This window comes from Leucopleurus acutus, assembly GCF_964270905.1.
Source record: "Leucopleurus acutus genome assembly, chromosome: 14".
In the NCBI taxonomy this organism is placed as follows: Eukaryota; Metazoa; Chordata; class Mammalia; order Artiodactyla; family Delphinidae; genus Leucopleurus; species Leucopleurus acutus.
In genome coordinates, this window is record NC_139156.1 from 49326938 (window position 1) to 49343452 (window position 16515).

Consider the following 16515-nt stretch of genomic DNA (forward strand, 5'->3'; position numbering starts at 1 on the left):
TCATGGAGAAGGTGACATTTGATGTTCCCAAAGCACTGAGGGAATGAGCCAATGAGAGATGTGAGGGAAGAGTATATGACGTGGAGAAAAACAGCTGCGGAACCCCCAAGGCAGGAAGGCAGAGCAGCCAGTGTGGTGAGAGCAGAGGTATTGGGTCCAGATTGTGTGTGACCTTTCAGGCCATGTGAGGATTGGGGGTGTTTCTTGGAGAGGTGAGAAGCAATTGGAGGGTTTCTAGCAATGAGGTCACATGATCTGGCTTAGATTTTGAAAGGATACCCTACTTATCCCCCAAGTAACAGACTATAGAGTTAAAGGTGGAAGCAAGAAAACCACTGGGGAGATGATCTCAATATCCAGGTAAGACACAAGGTGGCTCATCATGAACGTGATGAGAAGCAATGTGATTCTGCATCTATCTTGATGGCAGAAGATATCAAACATGCTGAGATTGTATGTAAAATATGCAAGAGAGAGGAATCAGTAGTGACCCCATGGCTTTTGGCTACAGCATGTCCAAAATAGAGCAACATTTGACTGAGGTGGATGAACTAAAAACAGAGCAGTTTTGGTGGTAGGTTTGGGGGTTTGCGATTCAAGAACTTGGATTTGAACATGATTGGTGTAGGGACCTAATAGCCATCCAAATGGAGATGTCAGGGGGCAGCTGCCTAAAGTCCGCGGGGTGGATCAGGGCTGGGGTGGTCCATTGGAGTCATCAGTGTATAGACGTATCTACAGCCAATTGACCTGACCAGATCGTGATGAAGGGGGGTCACCAGAGAAGAGAAGGAATCTGTGGATTGAACCCGGGACACCCCAAGATTCAGAGTCTGAAAAGAGAGCAAGACCTAGAAAGGAGATGGATAGGGAGGTGCCTGCAAGGTGGGAGAGCTAAGAAAGGTGCCGTCCCAGCAGCCCAGTGACGGAGGGACAGATTGATCAAGTTTGTCAGATAAATGCTGGTGGGTGGGAGTAAAGTGAAGACTGGGAATGGGCCACTGTGTTTGAGAGATCATTAATGACCTTGACAGAAGCAGCTTCAGTTGAGTGGTGGGATGAAAGCTTCAGCTAGGTTCATGGGAAATGGGAAGAGAGTAATGGAGGCAGTGACCATAGACAGCTCCCTGGAAGAACTGGAGAGTGGTTGGAGGAGGATGGGAACTCAAAGCAGGATTTTTTTGTAAAAGATAGAAGATGTATGTGTTTGTATGCTGATGGAAATGACCTATAGAGAGAAGCAATTTCATGATGTGGGAGATAAAGATGACACCTGGAAGGGCAATGTACTGGAGAAAGCAAGAAAGTCTGGGATCCAGGAGACAAACAGTTAGAAATAAATAGGAGCAAAGACAGCCAGTGTTTTGAAAAGCAGGTATTTGATGGTTTTTGAAAAGGAAGTTCTTTACAGAGAGGCAAATTTCTCTACTGATTGCTTCTACTCTCTTAGGAAATTGGAAGTAGGGTCCCTTGTCTGAGAGTCATCTAAGAGAGTGAGAGGGTGAATTGAACAGGAGAATTTAGATTGCCAGGCAGCGTTAGGGGTCATTTGAGGTCAGTGGTCATGATTCTAAAGTTCGGCCCGTCACTGTGCTAGTCTCCAATTTGGATTTTCTCCAGCCATATTCAGCTGTAAACACAGAGTTGTTTTTAAACTAGATTTGATTCTTCCAGAAAGCATGAACTCAGCACACACTGTCTGTCAGACCATATGAGGGGTGACAGGGATCCAGAGATGTACACAGAATCCATCCCTGAGGGAGCCCACTGTCAAAGTGGGGGAAACAGGCATGTCAGTAGCCACATGAAGTCCAGGAGGTAGGATAGACTAAGCGGGGAGCACATAGAGGGGGCATGGGCCCAGGGGGGGAATCCACTCTTTCTACTGGAGATGACAGCTGAGCTGATTCCTGGAAGAAGGGTGGGTTTTAGTCACATGAAGGCAGGGAACTGTGTGGGGAACAGACAGTGAGCCTGAGTGAAGGCTCAGAGGCCTAAGAGAGCAGGACATCCACCAGGCTAACACCCCAGAGCAGGGTAGTCTGAGAAGAGGCTGGAGGAGGTAAAACCGGAGTGCAGAAGTCTCCATGGGCCGAGCACCCTTTGCCAATGGTATTGGAGGTCCCCGGATTAGACCCAGTGAAAGATGTGGATATCCAACCTCTGCCACGTGCCAGGGCCTGGGCTCGGTACCTGGCCCAGAGTTATCTGGCCTGACTGAGGTGATCCTTCAGCACCTATTACTGAGCACCTATTACCGTTAGCACCTATTACGGCTCCTTCAGCGCCTGTTACTGAGCCCTGCTCACTTCCAGGGTCTAGACTGCATTTACCAAATCACAAACATGTGACGCGTATGCCCTTCTTTCAGAAACTCATGTCTAGCCGCCCCCATCTGCTTTGGCAGCCAAGGGCACCTGAGCTGGGCTGAATCCAAGCAGAAAATGTGCAAGTAAGGGAAACTCCAGCCTGCTCTGGTGAGAGAACCTTGGTCCTGACGGGCCCTGGATGCCCAGGATGGCTCAGCCCCCTTGGGGTTAATACGGGCATGTTTGTTTTGCTCCATGGATGGAAGATGCGACTATCACAGCCCCTTGGAGCCCTCTCCCTACAGTCAGCGGGGCACGAGTGTCATGGGGCAGGAGAGAGGCCTCTTTCTTCCAAGCAGATCTTGGCTGCAGGGGCGGTTGGTGGAAGGGGTGGACGTGGAGGTGACAGAAGAGCGCAGAGCTAAATTCCCAAGGCCCAGAACTGACACTTGGGCAGCAGAAGGATTTGTTAAATCATTCAGATCACACTTGTGTTTACAACATAATAAAAAATGCAAATTTTACAGAAATACATTTATACAAAGTGGAAGTCTCATTACTGTTCAGTGCACATTCCTCCTGTTTTTGTCCCTATATTTACATGCATTTATTAATGGTTACTCTTTATAAGAATGGAAATATACTACATATAAATGCATTGAGGTTTGTTTTTTTTTTTTCCTTAGCGTACTTTGGGCATCTTTGAATTTCAATAGTAATCAAAGAAATGGGATTTGGAGGGAAAAGAATGTGGAGGGAAGATTGGGGGAGGGAGTGAGCACACATCAGCTGGGTACCCGGTACCCACCGGGCCCTCTGTGACTGGCACGTGGGGTACACTTTTGAAGAAGGGCTTCCTGGCCTCCTGTGTCCTACAAAGAGGCATTTTCCTGCCACGTGACCCTCATCCCGGTGGGTCACTAAGTGTCCTCATACAGTGTTAACCTGACAGTTTCCTGAGCTGGGATACAGTCACTCAGATGACAGCCTGTGGATACAAAGGAGCCCCGTGTAATATCCAGCATCGCCTGCCCCAGCCTCCCAGGGGGGACCCTGGTCCACGTAAAGGGGGCCATTCCGGGGGAGAGAGGCTGATGAGCGTCGAGCCTGCGGCCTCTGCTCCTCGGAAGGCAAGCGTCTCCAGGTCTGAGCCCTGCCCTCAGCAGCCTCTACTCTCACCTCCTCCCAGACCAGGTCACGAAAAAGTGAAGAAACACACGCCCTCGATGTCAGCTCCAATAGCTAAAACACCCCCCTGCATACCTCACGTAATCACTTCCTCCATCATTTTCTGTAAGCCTTACTTTGCTTTATTACTCTTCGTAGCACTTTTCATCACTGGAAACACGACATCGGCAGTCGGCTGACTACGTCCCCACAGGCCACATCTGGCCAGCAGCCTATTTTCCTGCAGCCTGAAAGCTAAGATTGGTTTTCTTTTTTGAAACATTTTACAATGTTCTAAAAAAAAAAACCCAAACACAAAATCAAGGAATATGCAACAGAGTGGTATGTGGCCCTTACTACCTACGTACGTGCTCTCTGTCCCTTCCCAGAAAATTTGCTGACCCCAGCATTTTGTAATTATTGGCTCTTTTGTTTGCTGCTCATATGTTTGTTTCTCTCTCCCACCTCCATCATGCAAACTCCCCAAGAGTGGGAACTTTGCGTTGCTCATATCCTTAGACCTAGAACAGTGCTTGACAGAAGCAGATGCTCAGGAAATTGGATTTTTTTTCATTGGATGAAGGAAAGAATGAAGACCCTGAGATGCCTTTCAGGGCCCAAGGTTGAGAAGCATCTTGGAGTGTCTCAGCCTTCACCTGAGGTCCTGTTCGCCTTGAAGAACCCAGGTCTGGGGTGGAGAGAATGGGAAATGTGGCGGAGCCCTGGGTTGGAGGCACTGCATGGGAGAAGGATTAGAGAGACTGGAAGCACAGGGGGAGCCCTGGGAAGAAGCTCAGGAAGGGCAGGGAAATGGGCAGCTCTGGTACCCAAATGTCCCGGAAGGAGGCTGTGGAACCTGACCAGGCAATCCCAACTGATTGGCACAGCACCATTCTTGTCGAGTCAGACACGAGAGAGAAAAGTGAGGGGGCTTCCCTGGTGGCGTAGTGGTTAGGAATCCGCCTGCCAATGCAGGGGACACGGGTTTGAGCCCTGATCTGGGAAGATCCCACGTGCCACAGAAGCAACTAAGCCCGCGCGCCACAACTGCTGAGCCCACGAGCCACAACTAGTGAAGCCGGTGTGCCTAGAGCCTGTGCTCTGCAACAGGAGAAGCCACCGCAATGAGAAGCCTGCACACTGCAACACAGACTAGCCCCCGCTCGCCGCAGCTAGAGAAAGCCCATGCGCAGCAACGAAGACCCAACTCAGCCAAAAATAAATAAATAAAGTAAATTAATTAATTGAAAAAAAAAAGAAAAGAAAAGTGAGGCTGCCAGAATGATAGTAAAGGCATCTGTGGGCTGTAGTTACGACAGCTTCAGATTACAAGGATGAGCATCCCACCTGCCTGTAACTTTTGGGGTACTCCACTGTTTCCTTTTCTCTCACTCTCTCTTTTTCTCTTTTTGGCCGCGTCGTAACATGTGTGATCTTAGTTCCCTGACCAGGGATGGAAGCCGTGCTCCCTGCAGTGGAAGCACAGAGTCCTAACCACTGGCCCGCCAGGGAATTCCCATTCCTTTTCTCCTTAAGCAAGAATAACAGGGCTTTGGGATTTAGATTTATCAGACCTGTGATGATGGCATCCCCACAGTTGTTGAAATCTGTTTTACATATACTGTATATTGATTCTCCTCTTGTTGCAAGGGTATGTATCTTCATTGCCAATGTAAGTATTTCTGTAACATGCAAAGATGTATTTATACATTCTGTGTTATCGATTTTTCTCATGCTGGAAACAAATTTATCTCTTTTTTAATGAAAATGTACCTGGGAAATAGTAAGATTGACTTATGGAGAAAGGTACGGGGAGGGAGGGAGGTGGTGCCGGCCTGGGTAGACTGTCCTTGGCCGCAGCTGAAGGAGACATTGTGGGACTTCCAGGAGGTGCCTGTTTAATTGGAGGAAACTGCTCTCAGAGGCAAGGGATGCTTACAGAGTTCTCTTGTGAGACAGTCTGATGTGCTCACAGGAGTCAGCTATGCTTTCAGCTAGGAAAGATCCCAAAAATCAGCCATCCAGGCCAGGAGATGCAGAGAAGCAGCTCCTATTGGTCCCAAACCCAGTTTCAATAGGGTTCAATTGAGTAAAAGATACTGGCTCAGTGGAAAGCATGGAAGAGAGGCTAAGCTTTGCCATGGGAGGATTGTAACACTCGTCATTACTAAAAGGTGAAGTAAGGAGCTAGGCAGCCGAGCACAGAGCTGGGGGTCAGCTGCTAAGTGTGCATGCCTGCACAGGACACTTAATTAGTCAATCCAGACCCAGGCAGGCTTCCTTTTCTAGAAATCCTTCCTTTAGCTCTGGCCAACAGGCTAGGTGCTTCTCCTGTGTGCTTCCAGGACCCCTCATGCAGAACTCTGCTTTAGTCCCTCTCACATTGTTTAGTTACTGTTGGTTTACTTCTCTGACCACTCATCACCCATCACTATGAACCCCTTGATGAGGCCCACCATGCATTCCTTGCCTATGTGCCTCTGTGCCTTACCTAGTACCAACTAACTAACTAGCTAGCTAGCTGACTGTGGATGACTTCAGCCAGTTGTATCATGCATGATTTTGGTTTATAGAGGCACCACGTGTGACAGGAAGATCTCCTCCATCTCTGTGGTGAGGGTGCTTGGACACTTGCTAGCAGTTGTTGCTGAAGAGACTATTTTGGGAAACATGCTAAATTAAGTGTGCTGCTAGCGCAGCCTTCTCCAGGCTAAGCCTCCCTTGCTTGTTTGGATGGGCGTCTTATCTGATGTGAACATCTGTCTTCTGCTGACTGATGGCTTGGAGCCTGGATGGCTGGCTGTTCTTTATTCCTCCTTCCATGTCCCTTCCAAAACTGAGCAATCGGACAAGAGAATAAGTGCCCCAGGGAGATGACAGCTTTGGTCCATGAGTAGTCAGGCCCTCCCGCCAGATTCCAAAGAGACTTAGGTTTAGTCACTCTGAAATATGATGGTAATACTTCCTGTGTGGTAATGAGCTTGGAGACCTTCCTTGAAAGAGGCAATATGCATTTAAGTTGGGAAAGATCCTTCTACACAGACTCATGGCTACCGGAGATGATGGATGGAGGCCAGGGGGCTGGCACAGCAAAGATGGTGGTGTTGTTTTGGGATGGGAACAATGACCTCTAAGGGGACAGAAATGGACATGAAGCCATTAACATTTGGGCTGCCTGCTTGCATTCCAGAGATGCTCCCTGAGCCTCTGGCCAGGAGCTCCGTTGTGAATAAATACCAAGAGGAGAGAGGAAATCTACATTTCAAACATGGGGATAAAACAGTAGTGCTGAACTCCTTGGCGGTTACACATTTCATTCCAGACTCACCGAAACTGCAGTAATTTAGAGCAGTTCAGTATTTAGACTCAACTGTGTAATTCATCCTGATGTTTCCCATTCATCAAAGCCTTGTGTTTGTTTGTATTACCATGAGAAAAATAAAAAATTCGGGGGAAAAAAAGATCCCTCTTCCTTTCATTACAGGCAGATTACGACAGAGTTACAACCCTTGGGGCCCTTTAAGCAAAGGAACATCTTGGTTTAATTAGATATAAATAATGAACAATAATTAGAAAGATTTCTTCATCAAATTTGTTATTTTGTGTTTTCTTTCATCTGTAATGTATTGAAACGAATCCTGAGCTCTGTTTCTGGGCCATGTAGCAGTGCCTGAAGGAATTCCATGGAGTGTGTCTCCAAAACAGGAGGAAGCATTCATCGCTTGTTCCTCTGTGTGCAGGCTGGCAACTGTCCTGGATCTAGTGCTGAGGATGCAAATACTGGGCTACTTTGGCTCCATCTACTGAGGACCCAGCCATATAATAATAGCACAGAAGTATTGCTCCTAGTTATTGGGCACTGAGTTTACATCATTCACTGCTCTAAGAGTTGAACACATATCACCTCATTTCATCTTCACAGCAGCCTCTGCTACAGGCTCTGCTTCTAGCCCTATTCTTTTAAACATCTGGGAACTGAGGCACAGAGAGGTAGCTAATTTGCCCAGGCCCATAGTGTTAGTGCTGGTGGAGCTGAGAGGCAAGGCAGGTAGTTGGACTCCAGAGCCCCTGCTTTACCCATTCTGCTGCGCTGCTTCCTGCAATCACAGTGAGATCTTACCGCCATAGAAGCCATGCAGGGTATAGAGATGGTCAGGGAGGTGGGGGATGGCGATGTCTTCCCACAGGGAAAGGTGGCAGCTGGAACTTCAGGGTGTTTGCAGAAGTGTATCAGGTGGATGAGTAAGATAAAGGGATTCCAGGAAGAAGGAGCTCCATGGTTTGGTGCCATAAATGGGGACTGTGTGGGATTCTCATTTCAGCCTTGGCTTTGGGGTCCTGTGGATGCAGGAGCAACAGGGGAAGATGAGATCAGAAGATGGAGGGTTGTGTAGATCAGGTGGGAATGACTGGATCTCTTTGTGGGAACAGTAACTCAGTGAGAGGTGGGGATGGTGATTCTGGTTGATTAAAAGGAGAGACAGATTCCCAGAAGAGAAATAAATAAAGAGGGATCAGGTTGGAGCCTGGAGAGAGAGGCTGGCTCACCATTGAGCTTTTTGCTTTTTGCAGTTCTGTCCTCTCAGCACACAGAGTCAGGTACAGCTCATCTCAGGACAAGTGAAAACTTTATGCCAGTTGGTCCTTCCTGATGTGACGCTTCCTTCTACCCCAAGGAAGGCACTGTTCCTCTGCCCCCAGCTCAGACATCTGCTCCTGGACAGCTGGTGGACCTACCTGACGTGCCCCCTCCCTGCGTCATACACCTGGCCTGAGCTACGTGCTTCTCCTCCATGTGCAACAGACTGAGGCTCTCAGAAGTGCTTTGTTTTATCTTCATCACCTTTTGAATAATTGTCAACACTTCAAAGTCGAGAGATTTCATGTACAAACCCAGATTTCTTTCTTTATTGAAAAACAAACTGGGCGGAGATTCTTAAAAGGCAACCATTGGGTGGAACTCCAGAACAGCTGCAAGCTGTGGAGGGAACATGCCTCTTCACTGACACAACCTCTGAGTGTGTGTCTGCCCCACGCCATCTCTGAGTGTCAGAGACCAGTCGGTCTTGCCAACGTGTTTCTCTTTCCTGTGCTTCTGCAGGAATTTGAGTTGGAGACCTTAAGTGTACAGCCTCCCACGTTGCCCTGACTCTTTCATATTGTGACTGTCTGTCTGTATGTTTCTGCAGCTAGACTCTAAGCTCCCTGAGGGCAGGAAACATGTCTTTCTCATTCTTTTGTCCTTCAGGCTCAGCCCAGAACCTGGTTTTAGGTGTTCAGTGACATTATTGAATTAATCTACACTGAGGAAACGTAACTGGGATAGAATGAGGCCCTGGCAAGTGGTGCTCCAGACTGAGGGACTCATACAGCTGGGGGTTGGCAGTGAAGGATGTGGACAGTGGCCACAGCCAGGCTCCGACCTCAGGAGGGCCTTGTAGCCCATGTGTGTCCCTGCAAGTTGCAACATGTACCCATGTTTCATGGCCATTTTGTATTTCAGGACATTCCAGGACCTGTCCAAACAAGTGGAGATGTCTTACGGCACCGTCCGGGATTCTGCTGTGTACGAGTACTTCCGAGCCAAGGGCACCAACCCTCTAGAGCAAGACAGCACATTTGCTGAGCTCTGGCGGACCATCAGCAAGAATGGAGGGGCTGACAACTGCGTGTCCAGCCCTTCAGAAGGCATCAGGAAGGTAGGCGAGAGCTGGCTACCTGGGCATGTGTGTGCTGTGACGGGGCCATGGGGACTGTCATCCTTGGGGTAGGAGATACCTTCCCAGAGGCATCTCCTTTGAGTATCCCTGTCACCTGCAAGGTGATCCATGTTAGCAGCCTAGATAGACACTTCTCATAAGCATGTGGGTATCAGGTAAAGAGGCACACATTCTTTAGGTAGACACCCATTTTTGGCCAGAGAAGCAAAGGGGCTGGTCCTTACGGCTTTTCTAAGTTTCCAAAGGGTCAGGGAAGAGCAGACAGGTTAAGCCCAAGACATGGACCTCCCTCCTCCTGGGCTCAGAGGATGGTGGCACAGAGGGGTCTCCCCACCCCAGGTGAGAACACTTGACAAAAGCAGACGCAGAAGACCAGGTGAGAGGTAGATGGCGTAGGGAGACAGGGTTCAGGGGAGGGTGGGCACACTGCAAGATCTAGCTGTGGAGCAGAGGTGTGCTTGGGAGATGGTGATAAGGACAGCAAGCCCAGGGTGGAGGCTGATTGGGAGGAGGAAGGGCAGAAAAAGGTTAATACCTTCTTCAGCAGTGGGTTAGACTTTGCTCATTTATTACAGTGAGTTACCACAGTGACCCGAATTAATCATGATTATCCCGTTATACAGATGAGAATCAGAGCCGTGGGTCACACTCCTCGTTAATTTTGATGCCTGGGGTTCCAGACTGAGGGGGTTTGGTATTTATCTGCCACATGCTGCAGAACCCTTGAAGGTCCATGAGGAGGAAGGTGGTGGGATGAAGGCAGGTGTCATCAGGATGTTGCTGGTGGTGGCACATTCTTCCCAATGGCCCTCACATGCAGAGGCTACTATCTCTTGGTCATTAGTGAATGATGCAAGAAAGATGTGCACCATGGCCAGCACTACTGCTTCTCTGGGTAGACCAGCTGTCCAGCCTGTCTCACTCAGCATCTCTTCCCTTCTGTTCCCTATTCAACCTACCCCACCACCTCTGCAGAACCTTCACACACATGCATTCACACACACGTACACACATACATGCACACACCTGTCCAGCCTGCCTCAGTGTGTCCTACCTTTCCCTACCCATCAATTCTACCTCTGCGGAACCTTCTTACAGGCTCTCACACAAAGGCACTCGTGCACACGCTCCCACTACTCACACACACTAATGCACACACATATTCATGTACACACATACCCGTGTTCTACATCCCCAGCCATTTGGCCATCCCTTAGCTTTACTGCAGAGGGCAGTGGATATAAGGGGGCAGTCTGCAGAAAGCTTAGGGGCCACTAGGGCCCACCACCTTGCTCTTCATGATGAGAAGAGTCCTCAGCAGTTTGCCAGCCCCTCTCAGGAGAGCCCCAAGTGGGTCCAAGGAGAGAGGCAGAGCCTGAGTCCTGCTTCAGAAGCAGTAGGCCCTGGCCCCTGAAGGCAGTGCTTTGTGTGGTGTGGGAGCCCCCCAGGGCACACGTGCTCACAGGGCAGTTAGCTTGGAGTGGTTTCTCCCTGTCATTTAGCGAAGTTGAGCAGCAGAGAGTGTCTGGGCTCTGGGGCCTGGCACGTTTGGGTGTGAATCCCAGTCCCACAGCTCACCAATGACATAAAATTGAGCACACCACTCTTCCTGTCGGGAACCTCTCAGTGTTGAGAGAGGCCTGGGCAACTTCCTGTTCCGGGTTCCCTTTAGACACTTAAAACATTTAAAAGTACAAGTTTTGGTAGATTTGGAATGTTTATATTTAACCAAGTGATATCTTGACAAAAATAATAGAATGCAACATAAATGTGCTATTCCCATGCTCACAAGGTTTATTAAAACCTCTTACATCCTCGTGCACAGAGAAATACGGCGCTCTCACCTTGAGCTGCTGGGTTTTCTTTCATCCCTAACAGTGGATCTTTGTGGCTATAGGTGACCTCATTTGGAGATAATGAACACAAAGTTGATTTAAGACCTTTTATGAATATAAGGCTTGGGCCAAATGGCCTTGGAGTTTCCCTTCTCTGATTTCCTTGTCTCTCACAGAGAGCCAGTACTCCCATCCAAACTGGATGCTTATGAAGATTCATTGCAACAAGGCTGCAAAAAGAACTTATAAAAGAAAAGATAGCAGCTTTTGACTTTATCAAACTTCTGTTCATTACAAGGGACTTGAAAGAAAATAAAAAGGCAAGTCACACACTACGAGTGGACATTTACAATGCATACAGTCAATATAGGATTAATATCCTATATGGATGTTATATGAAGAACTTTTACAAATTAATAAGAAAAGCTCAATTTAATAGAAAAATGGGCTAAAGACTTGTACAGGACTTTCACAGAAGAGGTACCACATATGGCCGATAATCACATGAAGAGATGTTCAAAGTCATTAGTGTCTCCAGAAAAGGAAACTCAAGACCATAAAGATATATCACTCACTTTACCTCAATAAGACTTGCCCCAAATGAGAGGTGGTAGAAAGGATGGGAGTAACAGGGGGTTAATTGCTGGTGGTAGTGTACTCAGTACAGTCACTTTGGAAACAAGTTTGTCATTCTAGTAGAAAATGGAACATTTGCATACCCTGTGACTCAGCAATTCCACTCCTATACATCCACCCAAAACAAACTTCTGCAGCGCCTCAGAGATAAGAAAGACCATGGTAGCATTGCTTATAGAGCCAGGACCCTGGAAACAATCCAGATGAGCATTAACAAGTTAAAAAATAAGGCCTGCAGGGCTTCCCTGGTGGCCCAGTGGTTGAGAGTCCGCCTGACGATGCAGGGGACATGGGTTCGTGCCCCGGTCCGGGAGGATCCCACATGCCGCGGAGCGGCTGGGCCTGTGAGCCACGGCCACTGAGCCTGCACGTCCAGAGCCTGTGCTCCGCAACGGGAGAGGCCACAACAGTGAGAGGCCCGCGTACCACAAAAAATAAAAATAAAAAAATAAGACCTGCAATGAAATGAATGAACCACAGCTTGATGTAATAGTATGGATGAATCTTAGCTGAATAATATTGAGTAAAAAAAGAGCATTAAAGGCAATTTCATATAGGTCAACTAATAGAAAATAACATTCAACATAACACCCTTTTAAACACAGGCATACACACATCCAAGGTAATGATAAAATATAAGACTCAGGGTAAGGGTTACTACAGATGGGAGAGACAGAGCAAGAGGAAGCAGAGAAGCATATTGTTGGCTCTAAGTTAGGGTCAGTGTTAGCTTTATAGTCACAGTCTTTCCTTTTTTTTTTTTTTTAATTTTTCATTTCTCATTAAAATAAATAATTAATAAGTTAATTTTAAAAGAGGGCCGTTCCTAGACAAAAGGACGGGTGTCCTGAACCAAGGGTTGTGATTAATCTCATTCTTTGCACCTACCTGCTCTTTCAAATAAATAATTCCAAGCCAGCCAGGCAGAGTTTGATTTAAGACCTTTAAGACACACCAGCCGCTTCTCTCCTTGCGGGCGCCCAGGTGCAGGCCTACTCCTGGTGTTCCTCAAGAAGGCCAACGCCACCAATAATGCCCTCTGGAGCACGGTAAATCTGGAAATGGGTCGTTAGAGAGATATCTCCCCATCTCCTGTTTACTCCTAGTCCATAGTTGGCACCTTAGAAATCATCACCCTCTGGTGATATTTAGGGTCTTACGCATGAATAAAACAATGTTAAAAAAATACGTGGTGGGGGCTTCCCTGGTGGCGCAGTGGTTGGGAGTCCGCCTGCCGATGCAGGGGACGCGGGTTCGTGCCCCGGTCCGGGAGGATCCCACATGCCGTGGAGCGGCTGCGCCCGTGAGCCATGGCCGCTGGGCCTGCGCGTCCGGAGCCTGTGCTCCGCAGTGGGAGAGGCCGCAACAGTGAGAGGCCCGCGTACCGCAAAAAAAAAAAAAAAAACAAAAACAAAAACGTGGTGGGGGCTTCCCTGGTGGCGCAGTGGTTGAGAGTCTGCCTGCCGATGCAGGGGACACGGGTTCGTGCCCCGGTCCGGGAAGATCCCACATGCCGCGGAGAGGCTAGGCCCGTGAGCCTTGGCCGCTGAGCCTGTACGTCCGGAGCCTGTGCTCCGCAGCGGGAGAGGCCACAGCAGTGAGAGGCCCGCGTACCGCAAAAAAAAAAAAAAAAAAAAAAAAAATACATGGTGGAAGATGCAAATAAGGGGTTCTTTATAAATGCCTAAAGCTTCATGGTACAGAATCTAATCTTTTTCCAGTACAGAGGATGTGTTGCTTTTATGACACATTCATTTTATAAACCCCAAGCCAGCTTTGGGGTCACAAATCTCCCTCTTGCACTTGGATCTTTAAGAAAAAAAACTGTCAGCATTAGGCAAATGTTAAGGGTTTTATAACTGGTGTCATATAAGTGAGTTTATAGTACTGTCAGAAAGCGGAGTGCACTACATTTTTTACTGCAAGGAGAGCTCAGATCCCACTCTCAAACCTTCCTTCTGCATGTGCCTGTTTGGGTGGCTACTGTACTTACATGCTTATCTGAAACTCTTCCTGTCCCCTGCCCCCTCTGGAACTGCTCCTCAACCCCCAGGTTTTGACTTCAAATACCTTATGAATCCCCAGCCTGAAGCACACCAGACTGGGGATGGCTGTGTCCTGAGTGAGGGCCATATCCTGAATCCAGAAACTGTAAGGAAAAATCCAGCATATTGGGAAATATGGACATGATCTTGATATTCAGGGAGGAGGGGCTTCTCCGAATCCCAGACAGAACCCGCGTGGGTGCAATGCAGGCCGCCTGGCAAAGGTGAGGACTGGATGCCCCCAAGGGATATCAGAGGAAACTGCTTTAGCAAGAGGAGGATGCTCCAACTTCTAATTTCCAGTTACTCTTTGGTGACCCTGGCTCCATTTCCAGAGAGTGCTTGGTAGTGGAACAATGTCTAATTGCTGCTAAAGTCAAGGAGCTTGGTGTTGAAAGTAACCTCAGAGAGCTGCTATTTTTTTTTTTTTTTTTCCTTATGCTGCAGCTTTTAATGACCTGAAACCAATTTAGGTGGGAAATTGCTTAGCAAGAGGTGATCACTTTTGCACAGTATCAGAACCAGAGAAAGGAATTATGTCATGGTTTCCCCCCCTGCTGTGACCTACTCCTTCATGCCAGCCATCACTCAGATAAGGAGGGGGCAGCCCTTTCTGGGCCCTGGCGAAGAAAGCAGAAAGGGATTTGGAAGCAGAGGGAAGTTTATTTATTTATTAAAAGCCCACAGTGTGCAGTTTTTAGAGCAAACCTTCATGGTGCCCAGTAATTCTCAATAAATACTGAATTGTCCCTGAATGAATCATCTGTTTGTTGTCTGACTGAGCAGAGACACATAAATCAGGGGTGTAGTTGGTGTCATCAGTGAGTAGGTTACCCTCTGTGAATTCCTTGATGGGAGGGATGAGGTAAATAGCTTTATAGTCCCTTGTCTCTTGATACCCACCTCTTCGGAAAGAGGTCCTGCTGGTCCTTGGAGAGTAGAGAGAGGCTGCCTTCATTTCTCTCAGCCACCTGTACTTGTCAGGCGTGAGGCAGACTAGAGCAAGGGTCCACAAACTATGGTCCATGGGCTAAATCTGGCCCACCACCTGCTTTTACAAATAAAGTTTTATTGGAACACACACTCGGTCATTTACATACTGTCTGTGGCTGCTTTTCTGCTACTTCAGTAGAGTTGAGTAGTTGTGGCAGAGACCATGTGGTCTCCAAAGCCTAAAATATTTCTTACCCTGGCCCTTTGTAGAAAAAGTTTTGAGGATCCCTAGCCCAGAGCCATGGGTGCTCCAGGGATACTGTCCATCGGTCAATGCCATCTGATAACTTATAGACATATCTAGTAGCTTATCATCTAAGCTCTATAAAACTACCTACTAGAGTATATAAGCACATCTAGCAGGTAGTTCCTCCTCTGGCTTTATGTCATCTAATAGCATGTCGGCACATGCAGGGATACATTATCTAGCTCTATGCCATTACCTAAGTTCCATACCCTCTAGTAGCATACAGGCTTTGTCCTTTCTTGTTCTTTTCAGGCCTACCTCTGATGGCCCACAGTCTTTGCCCTCATTACACTGGGACCCAGCCTCACTCCTGACCTGGCCTAAATCCCCCCTGAAATCTACTGAGCAGTCACTATGTACCAGGCACTCTGCCAAATGATCTACATATATTGTTCTATTTATCCTAAACAGAACTACTTGATTATTATTGTCTCCATCATGTAGCAATGGGACTGACCTTCAGGGAGATTAAGTGGCTTGTTCAAGGTCACGTGGACGTGAGTAAGCCATGGCACAGTCATGTCTCACTTCAACCTTGCCTCTTCCCATGGGGTTACATCCCATTTCTATACCCAATGTGTCCGCACCCCCTTGCATACTGTTTACTTGTGCTTCTATTTCTCTTCCTCTTTTACACCAAAGTAGCAAGATATATGCCTGGCTCCCATGTTTAAAAGCCTTAGCTCTCTTTCCATGTGACATAGCAAAGGTTATTTAAGTCTGTGATTTTATCTTTTGATTTCCCAATTATTAAAAATATCGATTAGAGAAACTTGGATGCAGAATTGAGCTGGCAAGTGGTTCGAATTTGTATGCTAATAACTTTGTCACATGGAATCTGACTTTCATGTTGTTGGTAAGACTTTTTAAATTTTTCTTTAGCTTGATCAACTCTATGAAGTAACACCCAGCATAACCCGATTTCTGTACAGTGTCAGGGCTAACCCAGGCTGCCAATTTATTAAGTCTTTCCATAAATCAAACCTAATATTTAATAACATTGTCAAATAGAATACAGTTTAATAGTTTAAATGTCAATCTTCACAGCTCATTGGGCTCTTTGAATAAATAGAGAAGTAGCTTGTTCCAGACCCTGTGGCTGGAGATAGTATTTTTCAGATGGAAGTCACTTCGCAGGCAAGCAGTTGTAACAGAAGGTTGTTTTTTCCACTCAGTAAATATCGCTGAGGTCATAAAGTGTGAATGCAAATGCAGGAAGAAAACGGGCCCACAGATCTTATTTATTTCCACACTGATCTAATGCTTGCCCTGGCGCCAGATTGAGTGTGGGTATCACCAGTCAGCACCTGCCTTCATTCCTTGCCCTGGCTCTCTGCTCTGTGACAGGGGACACTCTCATTGTACACACTCCCTGTTGAGTGCCAGGAACCATACCTTGTGGCAGAAAAGGTGGTCCCCAGAAGGACTACAGTCTTCCATGGGAGGATCAGGAACTCTGATGCCCCACAGTGCCCTCCATTTGGAGGGAGCAAAGTGAGGAAGCATCCTGCTTCCATGGCATACTGGAAGTCCTTACTGAGGAGTGGGGAGAGACTTACATGG

At 47.6% G+C, this 16515-nt stretch overlaps 1 protein-coding gene across 1 annotated transcript in view; it reads left to right on the forward strand.

Annotated features, from left to right (window-relative positions):
- GRID1 (glutamate ionotropic receptor delta type subunit 1) overlaps positions 1 to 16515 on the forward strand; it is a gene marked incomplete at both ends in the record, with an annotated part of 684346 nt that overhangs the window by 620616 nt on the left and 47215 nt on the right. The window contains one exon of the mRNA XM_082854220.1: positions 8980 to 9175. Coding sequence (XP_082710346.1) covers positions 8980 to 9175 — 196 coding nt within the window. The remainder of the gene's footprint in view (positions 1 to 8979; positions 9176 to 16515) is intronic.